At 48.7% G+C, this 14,132-nt stretch overlaps 1 protein-coding gene across 1 annotated transcript in view; it reads left to right on the top strand.

Annotated features, from left to right (window-relative positions):
- PCSK2 (proprotein convertase subtilisin/kexin type 2) overlaps positions 1–14,132 on the top strand; it is a 240,593-nt gene that overhangs the window by 201,873 nt on the left and 24,588 nt on the right. Inside the window, exon 8 of the mRNA XM_027559679.1 lies at positions 8,778–8,953. Coding sequence (XP_027415480.1) covers positions 8,778–8,953 — 176 coding nt within the window. The remainder of the gene's footprint in view (positions 1–8,777; positions 8,954–14,132) is intronic.

The following is a 14,132-nucleotide window of genomic DNA, read 5'->3' as shown; positions in this document are numbered from 1 at the left end:
ACTCTTCAAAATGCTTTTGGTGGCTTGTTTCGTTTGTACCAAGCATCTCATTTTTAAGGGAAAATACTCTACCTAGAAGAATCTTTTTATTAAGTTCTACAGGAAAGATGTTTAACAAATTCCCCTTTATGGGGTCTTTAGAAACCGAGGGTGGCAGGTTACTAGAAACTTAGAAAGCAACACCTTCCCCCTGCCAAAAAAGAAAGGGAGAGAGAAAACGAATGAGGGGATAAGATGCTAGAGAAGGAAGTGGCTCCTCATTCGTTCCAAGTTTTGCATCAAATTGGCTTCTTAATTTATTCAGGCTGAGTCACCCAACCTTGTTTTTCTTTTTTTACAACCATCTATGTGGTTTTTTTTTTTTTCCTAGTGATTTAATGGAACCATAAACATACTTTGTGCTGACACTTGCATTTCCAGGGACCTAAATAAAGCAAGAGAAACCTATACAAATCCATCATTAACCTCCTTCAGCGCTGTCTGCTAAGGTCTGCCTGAGTTGGGTGCTGAATTTCATAGAAGAATATATCCAGAGTGTTCTGAAATATAACTAGGGAGGCTTTGCCCCTCGGGTTTCAGCGCTCTGTGTTTGGTGAGCCTCCAAAAACCTGACATCAAAATGTCAGAGGCTGCTATGAGCTCAGGGGAAAATATAGCACCCAATTAATATTTGATAAGGCAGGCTCACATGTCGGGTGCTATCTGAATGGGGGGAGGGGCAGTTTCCTATTCACAGGACAAAGTGGAGGCAACGGAAAATTTCAAACCTGGATTCCTCACTCACAGTGAGGTTTTCCAAAGAGTTTTTAAATTTTCTTTATGCCCACAGTAACTGGGTTTTTTAACAAGGGATTCTTAAAACTACTTACTGCAAAAATGAAGTGTTGCAATTAGTTCACGGCATTCAGGGATCCATTGGGATCTTTTTCTCCATCGGCTTCTTTTTCTGTCTTGTAATTTGTGCTCTGAAAGCATTTGAGTGTTAGTCGATCAGCTGTGTTCAACTCTTTGCAACCCTATTGGGCTGTAGCCCGCCAGCCTCCTCTGTCCATGGGATTCTCCAGGCAAGAATACTGGAGTGGGTAGCCATTCCCTTCCCCAGGGGATCTTCCTGACCCAGGGATTGAACCCGGGTCTCCTCCATTGCAGGCAGATTCTCTCACCATCTGAACCACCAGGGAAGCCCCCAAAGTACCTAATTCTCCAGCTCTTTTTGTTTGAATTCCTTAAAAGCAAACCTGAGGCAAGGATCTGGGTGCAAGGAATTTATTTAGGAGGCAACCCGGGAAGCCAGTGAGGGAAGAGAAAGAAAGATAGTGGGAGGACGGACCAACAGAGGGTGTGTAGGTGAGTGGGGCTTAAGGGACTGTGGGGACACCCCCTCAGCATTGCCCTCCCTGAGGGGAGGAGGCTGGGAGTTTAACCACCAACTCCCATCTGTCTTCAGTGGAGAGGTAGGGGTGCTCAGCCATGAACCCCTGGCCTGTCCAGCCTGCAGCTCTCATGGACTGAGCTCCACCCCAAGGCAGAGGACACGCCCCAGGCAAAGACCCATCCCCCCACTCACCCCAGACAGGGCCAGCAGGGCCAGGTGGGGTGTGCCAGCCTCTGACTGATCCCCAAGGTGAGCGAGTGCAGCCTGGCACCTCAAAGACAGAACCTGACTGGTGTCTGTGAACCCCGACACCTCACAGGTCTCACAACAACACTCTGAAAATCCAGAAGCTAAGCCCAGAGCCAGTGGGAGGCATTGCAGCCACACAGAGACTCTGAGCAAAGGAGCCGCCTTTTCCACTCCCTTAACCCAGCTTGGCTCCATTGTATCCATTCCTATGGGTCCTAAGTGCTCAGAGCCAGGCAGGTCCAGGCCCATCCTGTGTGCATCCAGACATCCCAGGGACCTCTGGACTCCCCTAGAGGAGCAGAAGGAATTCTTGCTGACGAACCCCTAGAGAGGCACTCAGGAATCACAGTAGTCTACCTTTCAGACTTGGGGAAACATTTTGCTCATCCTGGCTATCAGTTCCAAACGTTGGCTGATTTTCATTCTAAATAAGGAATCAATTCCAAAAGTTGGCTGGTTTTCATTCTAAATGAGCTATCAATTCCAAAAGTTGGCTGGTTTTCATTCTAAACGAGCTATCAATTCCAAAAGTTGGCTGGTTTTCATTCTAAGCGAGCTGTACCCTCTAGAGAATCCTTTTCAGGAGCTTTCTGAGCTGGGGTCTGGGGCGCCACCTGGTGGCCAACCAAGATCACCGCAAGTCTCAAGGTGTTCAGTTAGGGGGACAACGTCCCAAAGGACCTCTGTGTGTGTTAAGTTGCTTCAGTCGTGTCCAACTCTTTGCGACCCTATGGACTGTAGGGGCTCTGGCGCTCTCTCTCTCTCTCTCTCTCTCTCTCCCCCCTAGTCGCTAAGTCGCGTCTGATTCTTGCGACGCCATGGACTGTAGAGTCGTGTCTGACTCTTGTGACCCCATGAACTGTAGCCTGCCAGGCTACTGGGTCCATGGGATTCTCCAGGCAAGAATACTGGAGTAGATTGTCATTTCCTTGTAGGGGCTCTAAAGTTGCCTTATTCTGAAAAACCACTGGCATTTACATAATGATAACAACAGTAAGACAAGGCTGTGGTCCTAATGTGATTAGATGGACTAGTTTTCTGTGAGTATAGCTGTGAAAAGAAGAGAAGCAAAAAGCAAAGGAGAAAAGGAAAGATATAAACATCTGAATGCAGAGTTCCAAAGAATAGCAAGAAGAGATAAGAAAGCCTTCTTCAGGGATCAATGCAAAGAAATAGAAGGAAACAACAGAATGGGAAAGACTAGGGATCTCTTCAAGAAAATTAGAGATACCAAAGGAACATTTCATACAAAGATGAGCTCAATAAAGGACAGAAATGGTATGGACCTAACAGAAGCAGAAGATATTAAGAAGAGATGGCAAGAATACACAGAAGAACTGTACAAAAAAGATCTTCACGACCCAGATACTCATGATGGTGTGATCACTGACCTAGAGCCAGACATCCTGGAATGTGAAGTCAAGTGGGCCTTAGAAAGCATCACTACGAACAAAGCTAGTGGAGGTGATGGAATTCCAGTTGAGCTATTCCAAATCCTGAAAGATGATGCTGTGAAAGTGCTGCACTCAATATGCCAGCAAATTTGGAAAACTCAGCAGTGGCCACAGGACTGGAAAAGGTCAGTTTTCATTCCAATCCCAAAGAAAGGCAATGCCAAAGAATGCTCAAACTACCGCACAATTGCACTCATCTCACACGCTAGTAAAGTAATGCTCAAAATTCTCCAAGCCAGGCTTCGGCAATACGTGAACCGTGAACTTCTTGATGTTCAAGCCTGTTTTAGAAAAGGCAGAGGAACCAGAGATCAAATTGCCAACATCCGCTGGATCATTGAAAAAGCAAGAGAGTTCCAGAAAAACATCTATTTCTGCTTTATTGACTATGCCAAAGCCTTTGACTGTGTGGATCACAATAAACTGTGGAAAATTCTGAAAGAGATGGGAATACCAGACCACCTGATCTGCCTCTTGAGAAATTTGTATGCAGGTCAGGAAGCAACAGTTAGAACTGGACATGGAACAACAGACTGGTTCCAAATAGGAAAAGGAGTTCATCAAGGCTGTATATTGTCACCCTGTTTATTTAACTTATATGCAGAGTACATCATGAGAAACACTGGACTGGAAGAAACACAAGCTGGAATCAAGATTGCCGGGAGAAATGTCAATAACCTCAGATATGCAGATGATACTACCCTTATGGCAGAAAGTGAAGAGGAACTAAAAAGCCTCTTGATGAAAGTGAAAGTGGAGAGTGAGAAGGTTGGCTTGAAGCTCAACATTCAGAAAACGAAGACCATGGCATCCGGTTCCACCACTTCGTGGGAAATGGATGGGGAAACGGTGGAAACAGTGTCAGACTTTATTTTTCTGGCCTCCAAAATCACTACAGATGGTGACTGCAGCCATGAAATTAAAAGATGCTTGCTCCTTCGAAGGAAAGTTATGACCAACCTAGATAGCATATTAAAAAGCAGAGACATTACTTTGCCAACAAAGGTCCGTCTAGTCAAGGCTATGGTTTTTCCTGTGGTCATGTATGGATGTGAGAGTTGGACTGTGAAGAAGGCTGAGCGTCGAAGAATTGATGCTTTTGAACTGTGGTGTTGGAGAAGACTCTTGAGAGTCCCTTGGACTGCAAGGAGATCAAGCCAGTCCATTCTGAAGGAGATCAGCCCTGGGATTTCTTTGGAAGGAATGATGCTAAAGCTGAAACTGCAGGACTGTGGCCACCTCATGCGAAGAGTTGACTCATTGGAAAAGACTCTGATGCTGGGAGGGATTGGGGGCAGAAGGAGAAAGGGACAACAGAGGATGAGATGGCTGGATGGCATCACTGACTCGATGATGTGAGTCTCAGTGAACTCCGGGAGTTGGTGATGGACAGGGAAGCCTGGCGTGCTGCGATTCATGGGGTCGCAAAGAGTCGGACACGACTGAGTGACTGATCTGATCTGAACAACAGTAATCATAGCATTTTGACTCTTTCAACATGTCAGGCAGGATGCCAAACCCTTTACTCACTTTACTCTCTTTGCAACTTTATCATACATTGTTACATATTTTATATATGTGTTCCTGCTAAGTTGCTTCAGTCATGTCTGACTCTGCATGATTCTTTGCCACCCCATGGACTCCTCTGCCAGGCTCCTCTGTCCATGAGATTCTCCAGGCAATAATACTGGAATGGATTGCTACACCCTCCTGCAGGGGATCTTCCCAACCCAGGAATCAAACCTGCATTTCTTATGTCTCCTGCATTGGCAGATGGGTTCTTTACCACTAGCACCGCCTGGTAGAACATGAACATGTTTACTATCTATTATTATCCCTATTGAACACGAGACCACACAGCTAGTAAACTGTAGAACAGTGTAGCACCCAGAGCAGCCTGGGCCCCTGCATTAACATGCATCAACAACTTGCATGCCCTCAGTGATGGGGAAGTCACTCCCTCACGAGGAAGTCTGTTCTGCCTTTGCACATGTGACTCTTAGAAACTTCTTCCTTAAGATGAGCTCTCTGTTTGATTTTTGTTGCCTATTCCATGAGCACAGTTGTTTCCACCTCTTCTAGGTAACACTTGGCTGGAAGGGAGGAAAATTCCAATCAGTCTAATTCCTATAAATTCTCTGTAACATGCAGACCTGTGCATTTGAGATGTCCCAAAGTCTTAGCGCTGTCTCAAAACCTTCAATTCAGTTCAGTCACTCAGTCATGTCCGACTCTGCAACCCCATGGACTGCAGCGTGCCAGACCTCCCTGTCCATCACCAACTCCCAGAGCTTGCTTAAACTCACATCCATCGAGTCAGTGATGCTGTCCAACTTCAATTTTTTTGAAAGTTTAATTATTTACATTTCCTTACCCACTTATTTACTTTATAAATTTTGAAGGAAAAGTTAATTTCCATTTTTAAAAATTTTAAACATGGCTGTCTCAGACAGTAAAGAATTTGCCTGAAATGCTAGAGATCCGGGTTCAATAACTGGGTAGGGAAGATCCCCTGGAGAAGGCAGTGGCAAACCACTCCAGTATTCTTGCTTGGAGAATCCCATGAACAGAGAAGCCTGGTGGGCTACAGTTCATGGGGTCCCAAAGAGTCTGACACGACTGAGCGACTAACACACTTATCAAAGTAACTCTTTAAGAAGACAGCCTATTTCTTTCCTTAGTTTTAGCATTTAAACCAATGTTTGGCATTTTCAGTCAAAGGGATCAAGATAAAATAATCAAAATTGAAAACGTCTTATACGAATTCACAAAGTCCAATAAATGGACATGAAATATAATGAACTCTTCAATTGATATTTCTTGCAAGTTTGTCAGATATTTACTTCTAAGAGTATTAAAAATGCTCAAACTGCATCAAGCCTTTTGGGAAATACTGTCTCTTGCCTCCAGTCCCTTCCAGGACTCAGCAGTCATGACCAGGGGGTCTACCATATGCCAGTCCTGCTGAGGGTGGGAGGATGCAGCCATGAGCCAGAAGACAAGATACCTACCCTCACACAGCTTTGAGTCTAAGGGGGAGACCCAGACCAGGAGCAAACAGACACAATAATATCAGATCATGACGCCAGCGTGCACAATAACCAGGGGATGATTCGAGGGTGGGTCCTGTAGCATCACTTCTGCGGAGCCCCTCAGAGCAGCCCTGGGAGAGGGCCAGGCCAGGTAGCATTGGCCTTACCTGCCTTCCTCTGAAGGCAGAGCAGGTAGACTTATGCACCTGCTGTGATCTCCGTACAAGCTCATAACAAGCTCTCCTTTCATAACAAGAGGAGAGGCAGAGGATTTAGCACAAATCCTTGGGCCGAGGAGGCCCTAGAGCCCAGGACTGCAATCCTGGGCAGCAGGCAAGACGCTCAGACTCTGAAAGGGAGGAGGGAACCGCCGAGTCACCACGAGTCAGGATGGTGGGGACAGAAACGCTGACTTGCCTGTCGTCTTGCCATCACATCGCATCAGCCAGCAGAGCATTTTGCAGATGCTAGGATGCTGAGTCCTGGTTGCCTGGGCTTCCTTGTTTCTCTCCCTTCCCCTGGCCCCGACTCCATAGCTCCTAGAGCACTCAGGACAGAGTACCTCCCTAAAAACCCTTGGGTCACCCTGAGCCTTGGTCTTGGCCCCTAATGCTACTGTTGCCTGCAGACATTAATCCTGTATCTCATTCAATTTCTGCATACCTCATTCCTCCCAAGCTTAACGAGATTAAAAGAATGCCCGGGGCCTGGCCCTTGAATACAAATGAGAACTTGGCTCCCAGCCTGTGGCTGTCCCCGCCTCCCTAGATGCCAAGAAGTCAGAAGATGAACGCACAACAGCGCTGGCTTTCTGGGAGGCATAAAGGCAGCCAGGGTGGGATGGAGGGGGAAAGAGGCAGAGGACAGGAGCTGCAAAGACAGGGCAAAGGGCACCAGCCAGTGACAAGATTCAGGGGGGACAGTCCAGGCCCACTTAGGCTGGAGTTGAACTTCTTTTTGCCCCCTTCCTGTGGAGGCAGGCTGCTCAGGGCTGGTCATCTGGGCACTGGATGACTTCAAGACCATCTGAGCCTTCTCCTGGCAGTGAATACCTGTCTCCCAGCAAAGTCTCCCCATCCACAAAGTGGATATGACTTAGGAGAAGAAGCTGTGCTGTTCAGTTGATTCTGTAAACTGGTGGCCACCTTTGTTAAATAGGTTTTTTTTTTCCCCCTAATGGGCAGAATATAGTTGGACCAAGAGCAAAATGTGGAATTTTAGATTTTCCATCCCTAGTGAAATGAACCATAAAAACTTAGCTTCTGGAAAGTTCAAACCAAAGACTATGCTTATTCTGTAGGAGATTTTTTTCCAGGAGAAAGAATGTTAACTAATAATTAGTTAACACTGGCAAAAATGGTGACCTGATCTATGGGTAGAGGATGGAAAAGTCTGGACCTGTTATCTCTGTTTGGGGGAAAATCAACTAAAAGGTGGCCCAGGCACAGTATTTAGGAAATACTTTCCAGATGATCCTATAATTGGCTTTAAGATAGGTAACGCTATTACCTGTAACTAGAAAAGGAAAATCAAGGCGCGTCTCTAACTTTGTTCAACTATCAGCAGTTAGTTCTCAGGAACTGTCTGTAGATTTTGGGGAGCGGTGACATGTACATAGATAACCAACATACATGAATCTTCCTTCTTTAAATTGGTGCACACACCACGTTTCAGGCTGGCCCTTGTGTAATAAAGTCCTCGGACCACTGAGGCTCCGCCTGTATACAGCTCAGGCCTTCACTCCAAATTCCAGTGAGAAGAATGACCAACACTCACCAACACTCTAGGCTCCTTGACTTAAAACAGTGTATGGAGCAGAGAACAATACTGCTTCCAACAGCCGATATTCTGTGGGTAACGATGAAGGGAAAAAAACCCCTCTCCGTTGGCTGCTGCTCAGTGAACCCCCAAGAGGTTTTTTTCTAAGCGGTCCCAGGGAGGGGGGGTGATGTGAACCCCAGTTCCCCAGATGCTCAGGCCTGAGAACAGAGGACCTCTTCCTCCAGAGTCCCTGGACACACAGACACACAATCATGTAATCAAAGAAAAGCTCCCAGCAGGAAGTCACTCCTTCCAGGCATCTGGGTAGCACAAACTTTACAAAGGTGACCCGGGGGGAAAGGGGTGTCTTCTGCACCCATTTCAAGTATACTTTAGAATTACCTCTTGGACATTTCTGTTGCCCCAAAGCCCCTTCTCAGTTATAATGCAACTGAGAGTTCCTCTTAGACCTTACCCTCCTCTCCTCAAATATCTGAGAGCAATTGCCTCCCGCCACACTGTCATGCACAGTAGCTTTACTTCTCCTCTGAAAGGTGTCCTCCATCAGCCCCCCAGTCCCTGGAGGCCAAGCTTCCACTTAGAAACTGGCCTCATTTAGGAATTCTAGCAACCTTTGTCGGGGGTATAGAATTGCCTTCCAATAGGGACATAAGAAAAGGGGTGGGTGAGGTGCAAGGAGATGGGGTGGGTAGTTCTGTGCATCTTCCTGACCCCCTGATCACCCCACTGTGTGAGGCTGGACTCAGGGTTGCCCCACTGACTCCAGGGCACAGGGACCTGTGGCAGACCCCCCAGCCACATCCAGGACCTAGCCCCCTTCCCCACCTTGTCTCCTGCGAACCCGGGACCCGCCCACAGTGCTTCCCTGCCCCCACGTGTCCGCAGGTATCCGGATGCTGGACCAGCCCTTCATGACAGACATCATTGAGGCTTCCTCCATCAGCCACATGCCTCAGCTGATTGACATCTACAGTGCCAGCTGGGGCCCCACCGACAACGGGAAGACGGTGGATGGGCCCCGGGAGCTCACGCTCCAAGCGATGGCGGATGGCGTGAACAAGGTAAGGTCACTCCTGTGTCCTCACGGGAATGGGGCAGAATGGGACTGGGTGGGATGAGGTGTGTGGGGATGGGGAATGGAGAGGAGGTAACGGTGGAGTGGAACAAGGGCAGGGCAGGGGTGGAGGTGGGAATCGACACTTTCTGCCGTCACTCAGGTCCTTTGAGAAACAGATCCCAAAATGGGGTTCAGGGTGCAGACTTATTGGAGGAGTCGCCTGTGAAAGACAAAAGGGAGCAATGGGGCCCTTCAGAGGGCGAGGCTATCCTGGTCCCTGCGAAGCGGGGTGGGCAAGAAGGGTGTCGCAGAAGGGCTGGACTAGCGCCCCCACAGCACAGGCATGGCTGGGAGCAGCCCCGGGAGAGATGGATCTTTGTGCAAACCAGGGGACTTCAGGGCACAGCAGGGGAGCTGCATCCAGCTGCTCCCTTGGCTGGACTCAGCCACCCGTTTCTGGGATCAGCCCGGGAACGGACAGAGCCACGGAGAAGGGATCAAAGCAGCATCTCAAAGGGAGGCAGCCAGAGCCTCGGGGTCACTGAGCAGGTCAGCAGCCCCTGGGGAGGGGAAGGAGGTGGCCTCTGGGATCTCTGGGCAGAGTCCACTGCTACTTAACATAGCCAGGCACCGGGGCAGAGTCTCCCTGGGTTCAGGCCCCTGGTCTGCTGCGCAGGGTCTGAGTGTCTCTCCGAAGTGACCTGACCTCACAGCGTATCAGTGTGCCTGCCTGTAAAACAGTGACAACGGTGCATTTCTCCTGGGGTCACCATCAGATGTGAGATAGACATGCAAGTGTTGGGCCCTGGGAGGTGCCCTGCTAACCACAGTGTTTGTCAGGGTCATTAGGGACCCTTAATCAACTGCCCCCAAACTCCAAGGCATAAAGCGGCAGGTTTCCCTAGGCTTGTGGACTCTGTGGTCCAAGAATTCAAATGGGATCATGGGGAGGGACTGTCTCCGCTCCAATCCCTGAACTTGGCTAGAAGGCAGGGGACTGGATCTCGAGGCTAGGTGTGTCCACTTGTCCCTGGGAGGGACTGGATTACTCACTCTTGATTCCACTGCAGCAGCTCCTCTGGGCACTTAGTCATTTTGTCTAAGTCATCTTAGTCTTTTCCCAGGAACGGACTTGCCCTCTGGTTGATGTGGTGCCCCATCCCCACTCTCGGCTTGTCTGAGACGCCATGAAGGTCCCTGACACTGGAATGGCACAGTGCAGTATACAGAGGGGTTACTGATAACATTGGGAGGTGGTGTAGGAAGTGATGCCGCTACCCCATCTCAGTGCCCAGACCCTTAGGAGTTTACAGGGTGAGACTTCTGACATAGAGACAGCTACTTCCTTATTGAGTTATTTACAGTTTTAAGGAGAGAGAAGGCTGCCCATCAAGCCCAGGATCAGGTGACAGCAGGGACCCAGGGGAACACACCCCCCTCCCCATCAGACACGGTTTTTCACTGAGAAGCATTTTTTTTGACACCCAGAGGCCAAGAGAGTCAGGGAGGAGGTGACATTTGGCCTCAGTCGGAATTTACAATGCAGATGGGCTCAATGGAGTACCTCCTGGGGCAGCTCCTGTCATTCTCCAGGAGCTTCTGAATGGCTCCATCACATCCCCGGGCAGGGGAGTTCTCTCTCTTCCATCTGCGATGTCCCCTGTTGCAATTAAAAAGGCTCTTTCAAGTGTGATCGTTCTGCAAACATGCCAAGTACGCCGAAACTTAAGAGAAAAAAAATTGTTATGACTTATCGTCAGACAACAGCATGTAAATATTTTACAAAGTGGAGAGTGGTGAAAAACACACAGTTTCTCATTTGAATCTCCCTCAAACTGTGGGAAAGACTCTTTCCTGGTTTCAAGGTAAAAATACTTTCGGACAAGTTTACAGATGTGTGTGAGCAACGGGGTATTATTACACATGAGCAGAGCCTTCCTCCCGCTTACTCAGCTATCTGGTCCAGTCTAAAGGAAAGCACGCTCTGAAAAGTGATCTCTACCTAAACAAATTCCCTGGTGGCTCAGCTGGTAAAGAATCTGCCTGCAATGCAGGAGACCTGGGTCCGATCCCTGGCTTGGGAAGATCCCCTGGAGAAGGGAACGGCTACCCACTCCAGTATTCTGGCCTGGAAAATTTAATGGACTGTATAGTCCATGGGGTTGCAAAGAGTAGGACAAGACTGAGCGACTTTCACTTGGACCTAAACAAAGGTGTCAGACAATTACCTATTCCACTAAAGCACTTCTGATGCTTGTCGTTGAATTTTAGCATCTTGCAGACAGGTTTGCTTCACCGATATCATAATGATAAAAAGCAAGAAGAAGAGGGACTTACCCGGTGATTTGGTGGGGGTCTGCAGTGGACGTGGCTTCAATCCCTGGTTGGGGAACTGAGATCCTGTGGGCCGCATGGGGTGGCCAAATGCATAAATAGATTAAAAAAATTGTTTTTTTAAAAAACAGGAAACAGAGGATAAGAGAACTTTTCAGGAATGTACCATTTGCCACAAACCACACCACTCCCAATCATATGATACCTTCTTCTCACATGCACATCACCTACGTGGCTCCTTAGGGATTTAAGTCAGTGTTTCCTAAATTTGCTCAGTAAACACTTTAGGGAGGAAGTAAGGACCAGGCATGAAGGAAGAGAGGGAAGCCATTCCCCCTTTATTTCCCGTCTTTCCTCTTTATAGTCTACGTGCTGAATTTCCAGTAAAGACATTCTTCACATTACATATGAGAGTAGGCGACAGACAGAGATCCCTGAATTATGATAGCCAGGAACTGACTTCTCAGTTCAGGGTAACTCAGACGCGGACCCTGAGACAACAGCTGAGTTCAGGTGGTTACTTTGGGAGGTGAATGGGACACCAGGAGTGAGCAGGGAGGTGTAACCGGGAAGAAAGGGGCCAATAAGGGATTTGTCTTCCAGTCAGCTACCATTGAAGCTGGGACTCAGCTTGGATTAACTGGAGCTTAATCCCATGGGAGAACTGGGAAACTTTGCATAACACACGCTAAAGCTAGCAGCATGGTAGCTGGCAGAAAAGTCAGTGGTTGAGGAGGTTCCCAAGTGGCACCTTCAGCCCAGAGGCAGGTGTGCAAGGCAGCCTTCAGCCTCTTGGGAGAAATCCCTTACACGAAGACATGCCTGCACTGACATCTGCTGACGCCCAGCGTACCAAAAGCCATAAGGTCGAAGGAATATGGGCAGCAACCACTACCATCTACCACAATCTCCAGACTGCAGCTTGGGCAAAGCCTAGTTGAGCTTGGAGTCATCTTTCTCTGGGTGATAAAGGACCAACAAGGTAATGCATTTGTCGGTTAGAAAAGGATGTAGCCCTTGCAGAGAGACTGATGGAGAACAAAGGCCTGTGGATACAGAGCACAGCATGTGACATCACTCTGACAACCAGAAGAGGAATTCAGAGACCACTGGAGGCTCTTGAATGTGACAACTGACTCATGAACTTCTTTTCACATCTTAAGGAAATGTACCCAGGGCAACCTTGGCCCATGTTTGGCTCTGATGACTATACCCCAACCTCTTATTAATCACACCTCAGGGTTGCTATCAGAGGGAACACCTTAGGAATATTTAAAGATGAAGCAACAGAAAATGTCTGAGGCCCAGATGAGACAAAGCATTGATTGTTTATTTCCTGAGCATGGCAGGGAGGGTTGCAAAGAGCACGGACACAGGTCCCAGATCTTGGAACTGAATTGTACATGGGGTCACTTGCAAGACCCTGGCTTGAAAGGCACCCTCCAGGAAGCGGGGGTGGGGTGCGGGCAGGCTTCCCAGGGAGACAGTGATTAATCAGGATGAGCAAGGATAAGCCTGGTGACCCTGCTGAAATTTAATCAGAGCAGCGGGTGGACATGGTGATGCAAGTGCCGGGCCTCTGGCCACAGTGACGCCTCGTGCCAAGGAGCTCTCAGGACTCCTCCCCAAGCTCTGATTAAGGCTCTGAAATGAAGGTTTCAGACAGAGGTTTTCAACTGAGTGGCAGCTGCTGCTGTGTGGAATGCTTATCACAGTTACAATCCCTCCTTTCATTTCTGAGAAGGAGAAACAGGAGCAAAAGCTGGTGGATTTCTAGTGGCCTTTCCTAAGTACCAGCCAGCCTCAGGCGGAGTGGTCAACCACCCTGGTTGCTCAACGCTTTCCGGATTTTAGCACTGAGAGCCCACTTCCTGGGGACTCTCCAGCTCTGGACAAACCAAGGCGGCTACCACTCCCCTTAAATAAGCCTTCTTGATGGTGGTGATTATCTGCACCCAGGGAGAAACCCAACTACCTGCTTCACAGATTGATGTGAATGTCAGCCTTCGACAGCCCCCATGACATCAGAAAGGCTCGTCACAGTGTGTCTGGATCTTGTTAGAAAGAGACAGGATGGTATAGGAGCCTGACCTCCAAGGTGGATGTACAGCAGGAGAAGCCATATTTAAAGGCAACCGCAGGTGCAGTGAAACACAGGCTCGAGTGATGGATATAAGCAGAGGCTACAGTGCCATCCTCGTTTGGCTTTCTTGGGACTCAGACACCCCACCCACTCCTGCTGAGCTCCGAGGAACCCATGGGGCACCATGCAGATGCTGGGATCCGGTGGTCTGGCTGCACCTGCCCGGGTGTGGCTTCCTACCCATCACCAGCTGGCCTCTCCCAGTGCTGCTTGTACTTGGGACCTGCTAGCACTGTGGGGGCGGTCCCAGGCCCCGTGCACACAGCCCAGATCATGGGGGAAGGTTTTCAGGGGTCTCCAGGGGCTGGGGGTGCTCCTCATCAGCTCAGCCCTGGTTGGCCTTTCTCCCACTCCTTCCCCGACTCCCATCTTGTACTCACGTGTGCTTCCTGAGGTCACCCCCAAGTCCTGGTCTCAGCAGCTGATTTTGAAGCCACATAAATTGGAACCAACCACTTCTCCCTGTAGATATGGCCCCGCTGTTCTCCAGAAGTTAACCACACTCCCAGGAGGGGACCACTCATCCATCATCCTCATTTAAAGCACTGTGTGACTTCACCCCACACTCCCAACACTCCACGTACAGAAAGGAAGGAATAAAGAATGAAAACATAGAACAGCTACACGGAAATATAATTCAGTCCCTGATATTGTGCCAGAGAGGGACTTTCTAAACATACAAGAGAACATATTTACCCCCAATAAA

This window comes from Bos indicus x Bos taurus, chromosome 13 (genome assembly GCF_003369695.1).
Source record: "Bos indicus x Bos taurus breed Angus x Brahman F1 hybrid chromosome 13, Bos_hybrid_MaternalHap_v2.0, whole genome shotgun sequence".
Taxonomy (NCBI): domain Eukaryota; kingdom Metazoa; phylum Chordata; class Mammalia; order Artiodactyla; family Bovidae; genus Bos; species Bos indicus x Bos taurus.
This window is presented reverse-complemented; position numbering and strand designations above follow the sequence as displayed.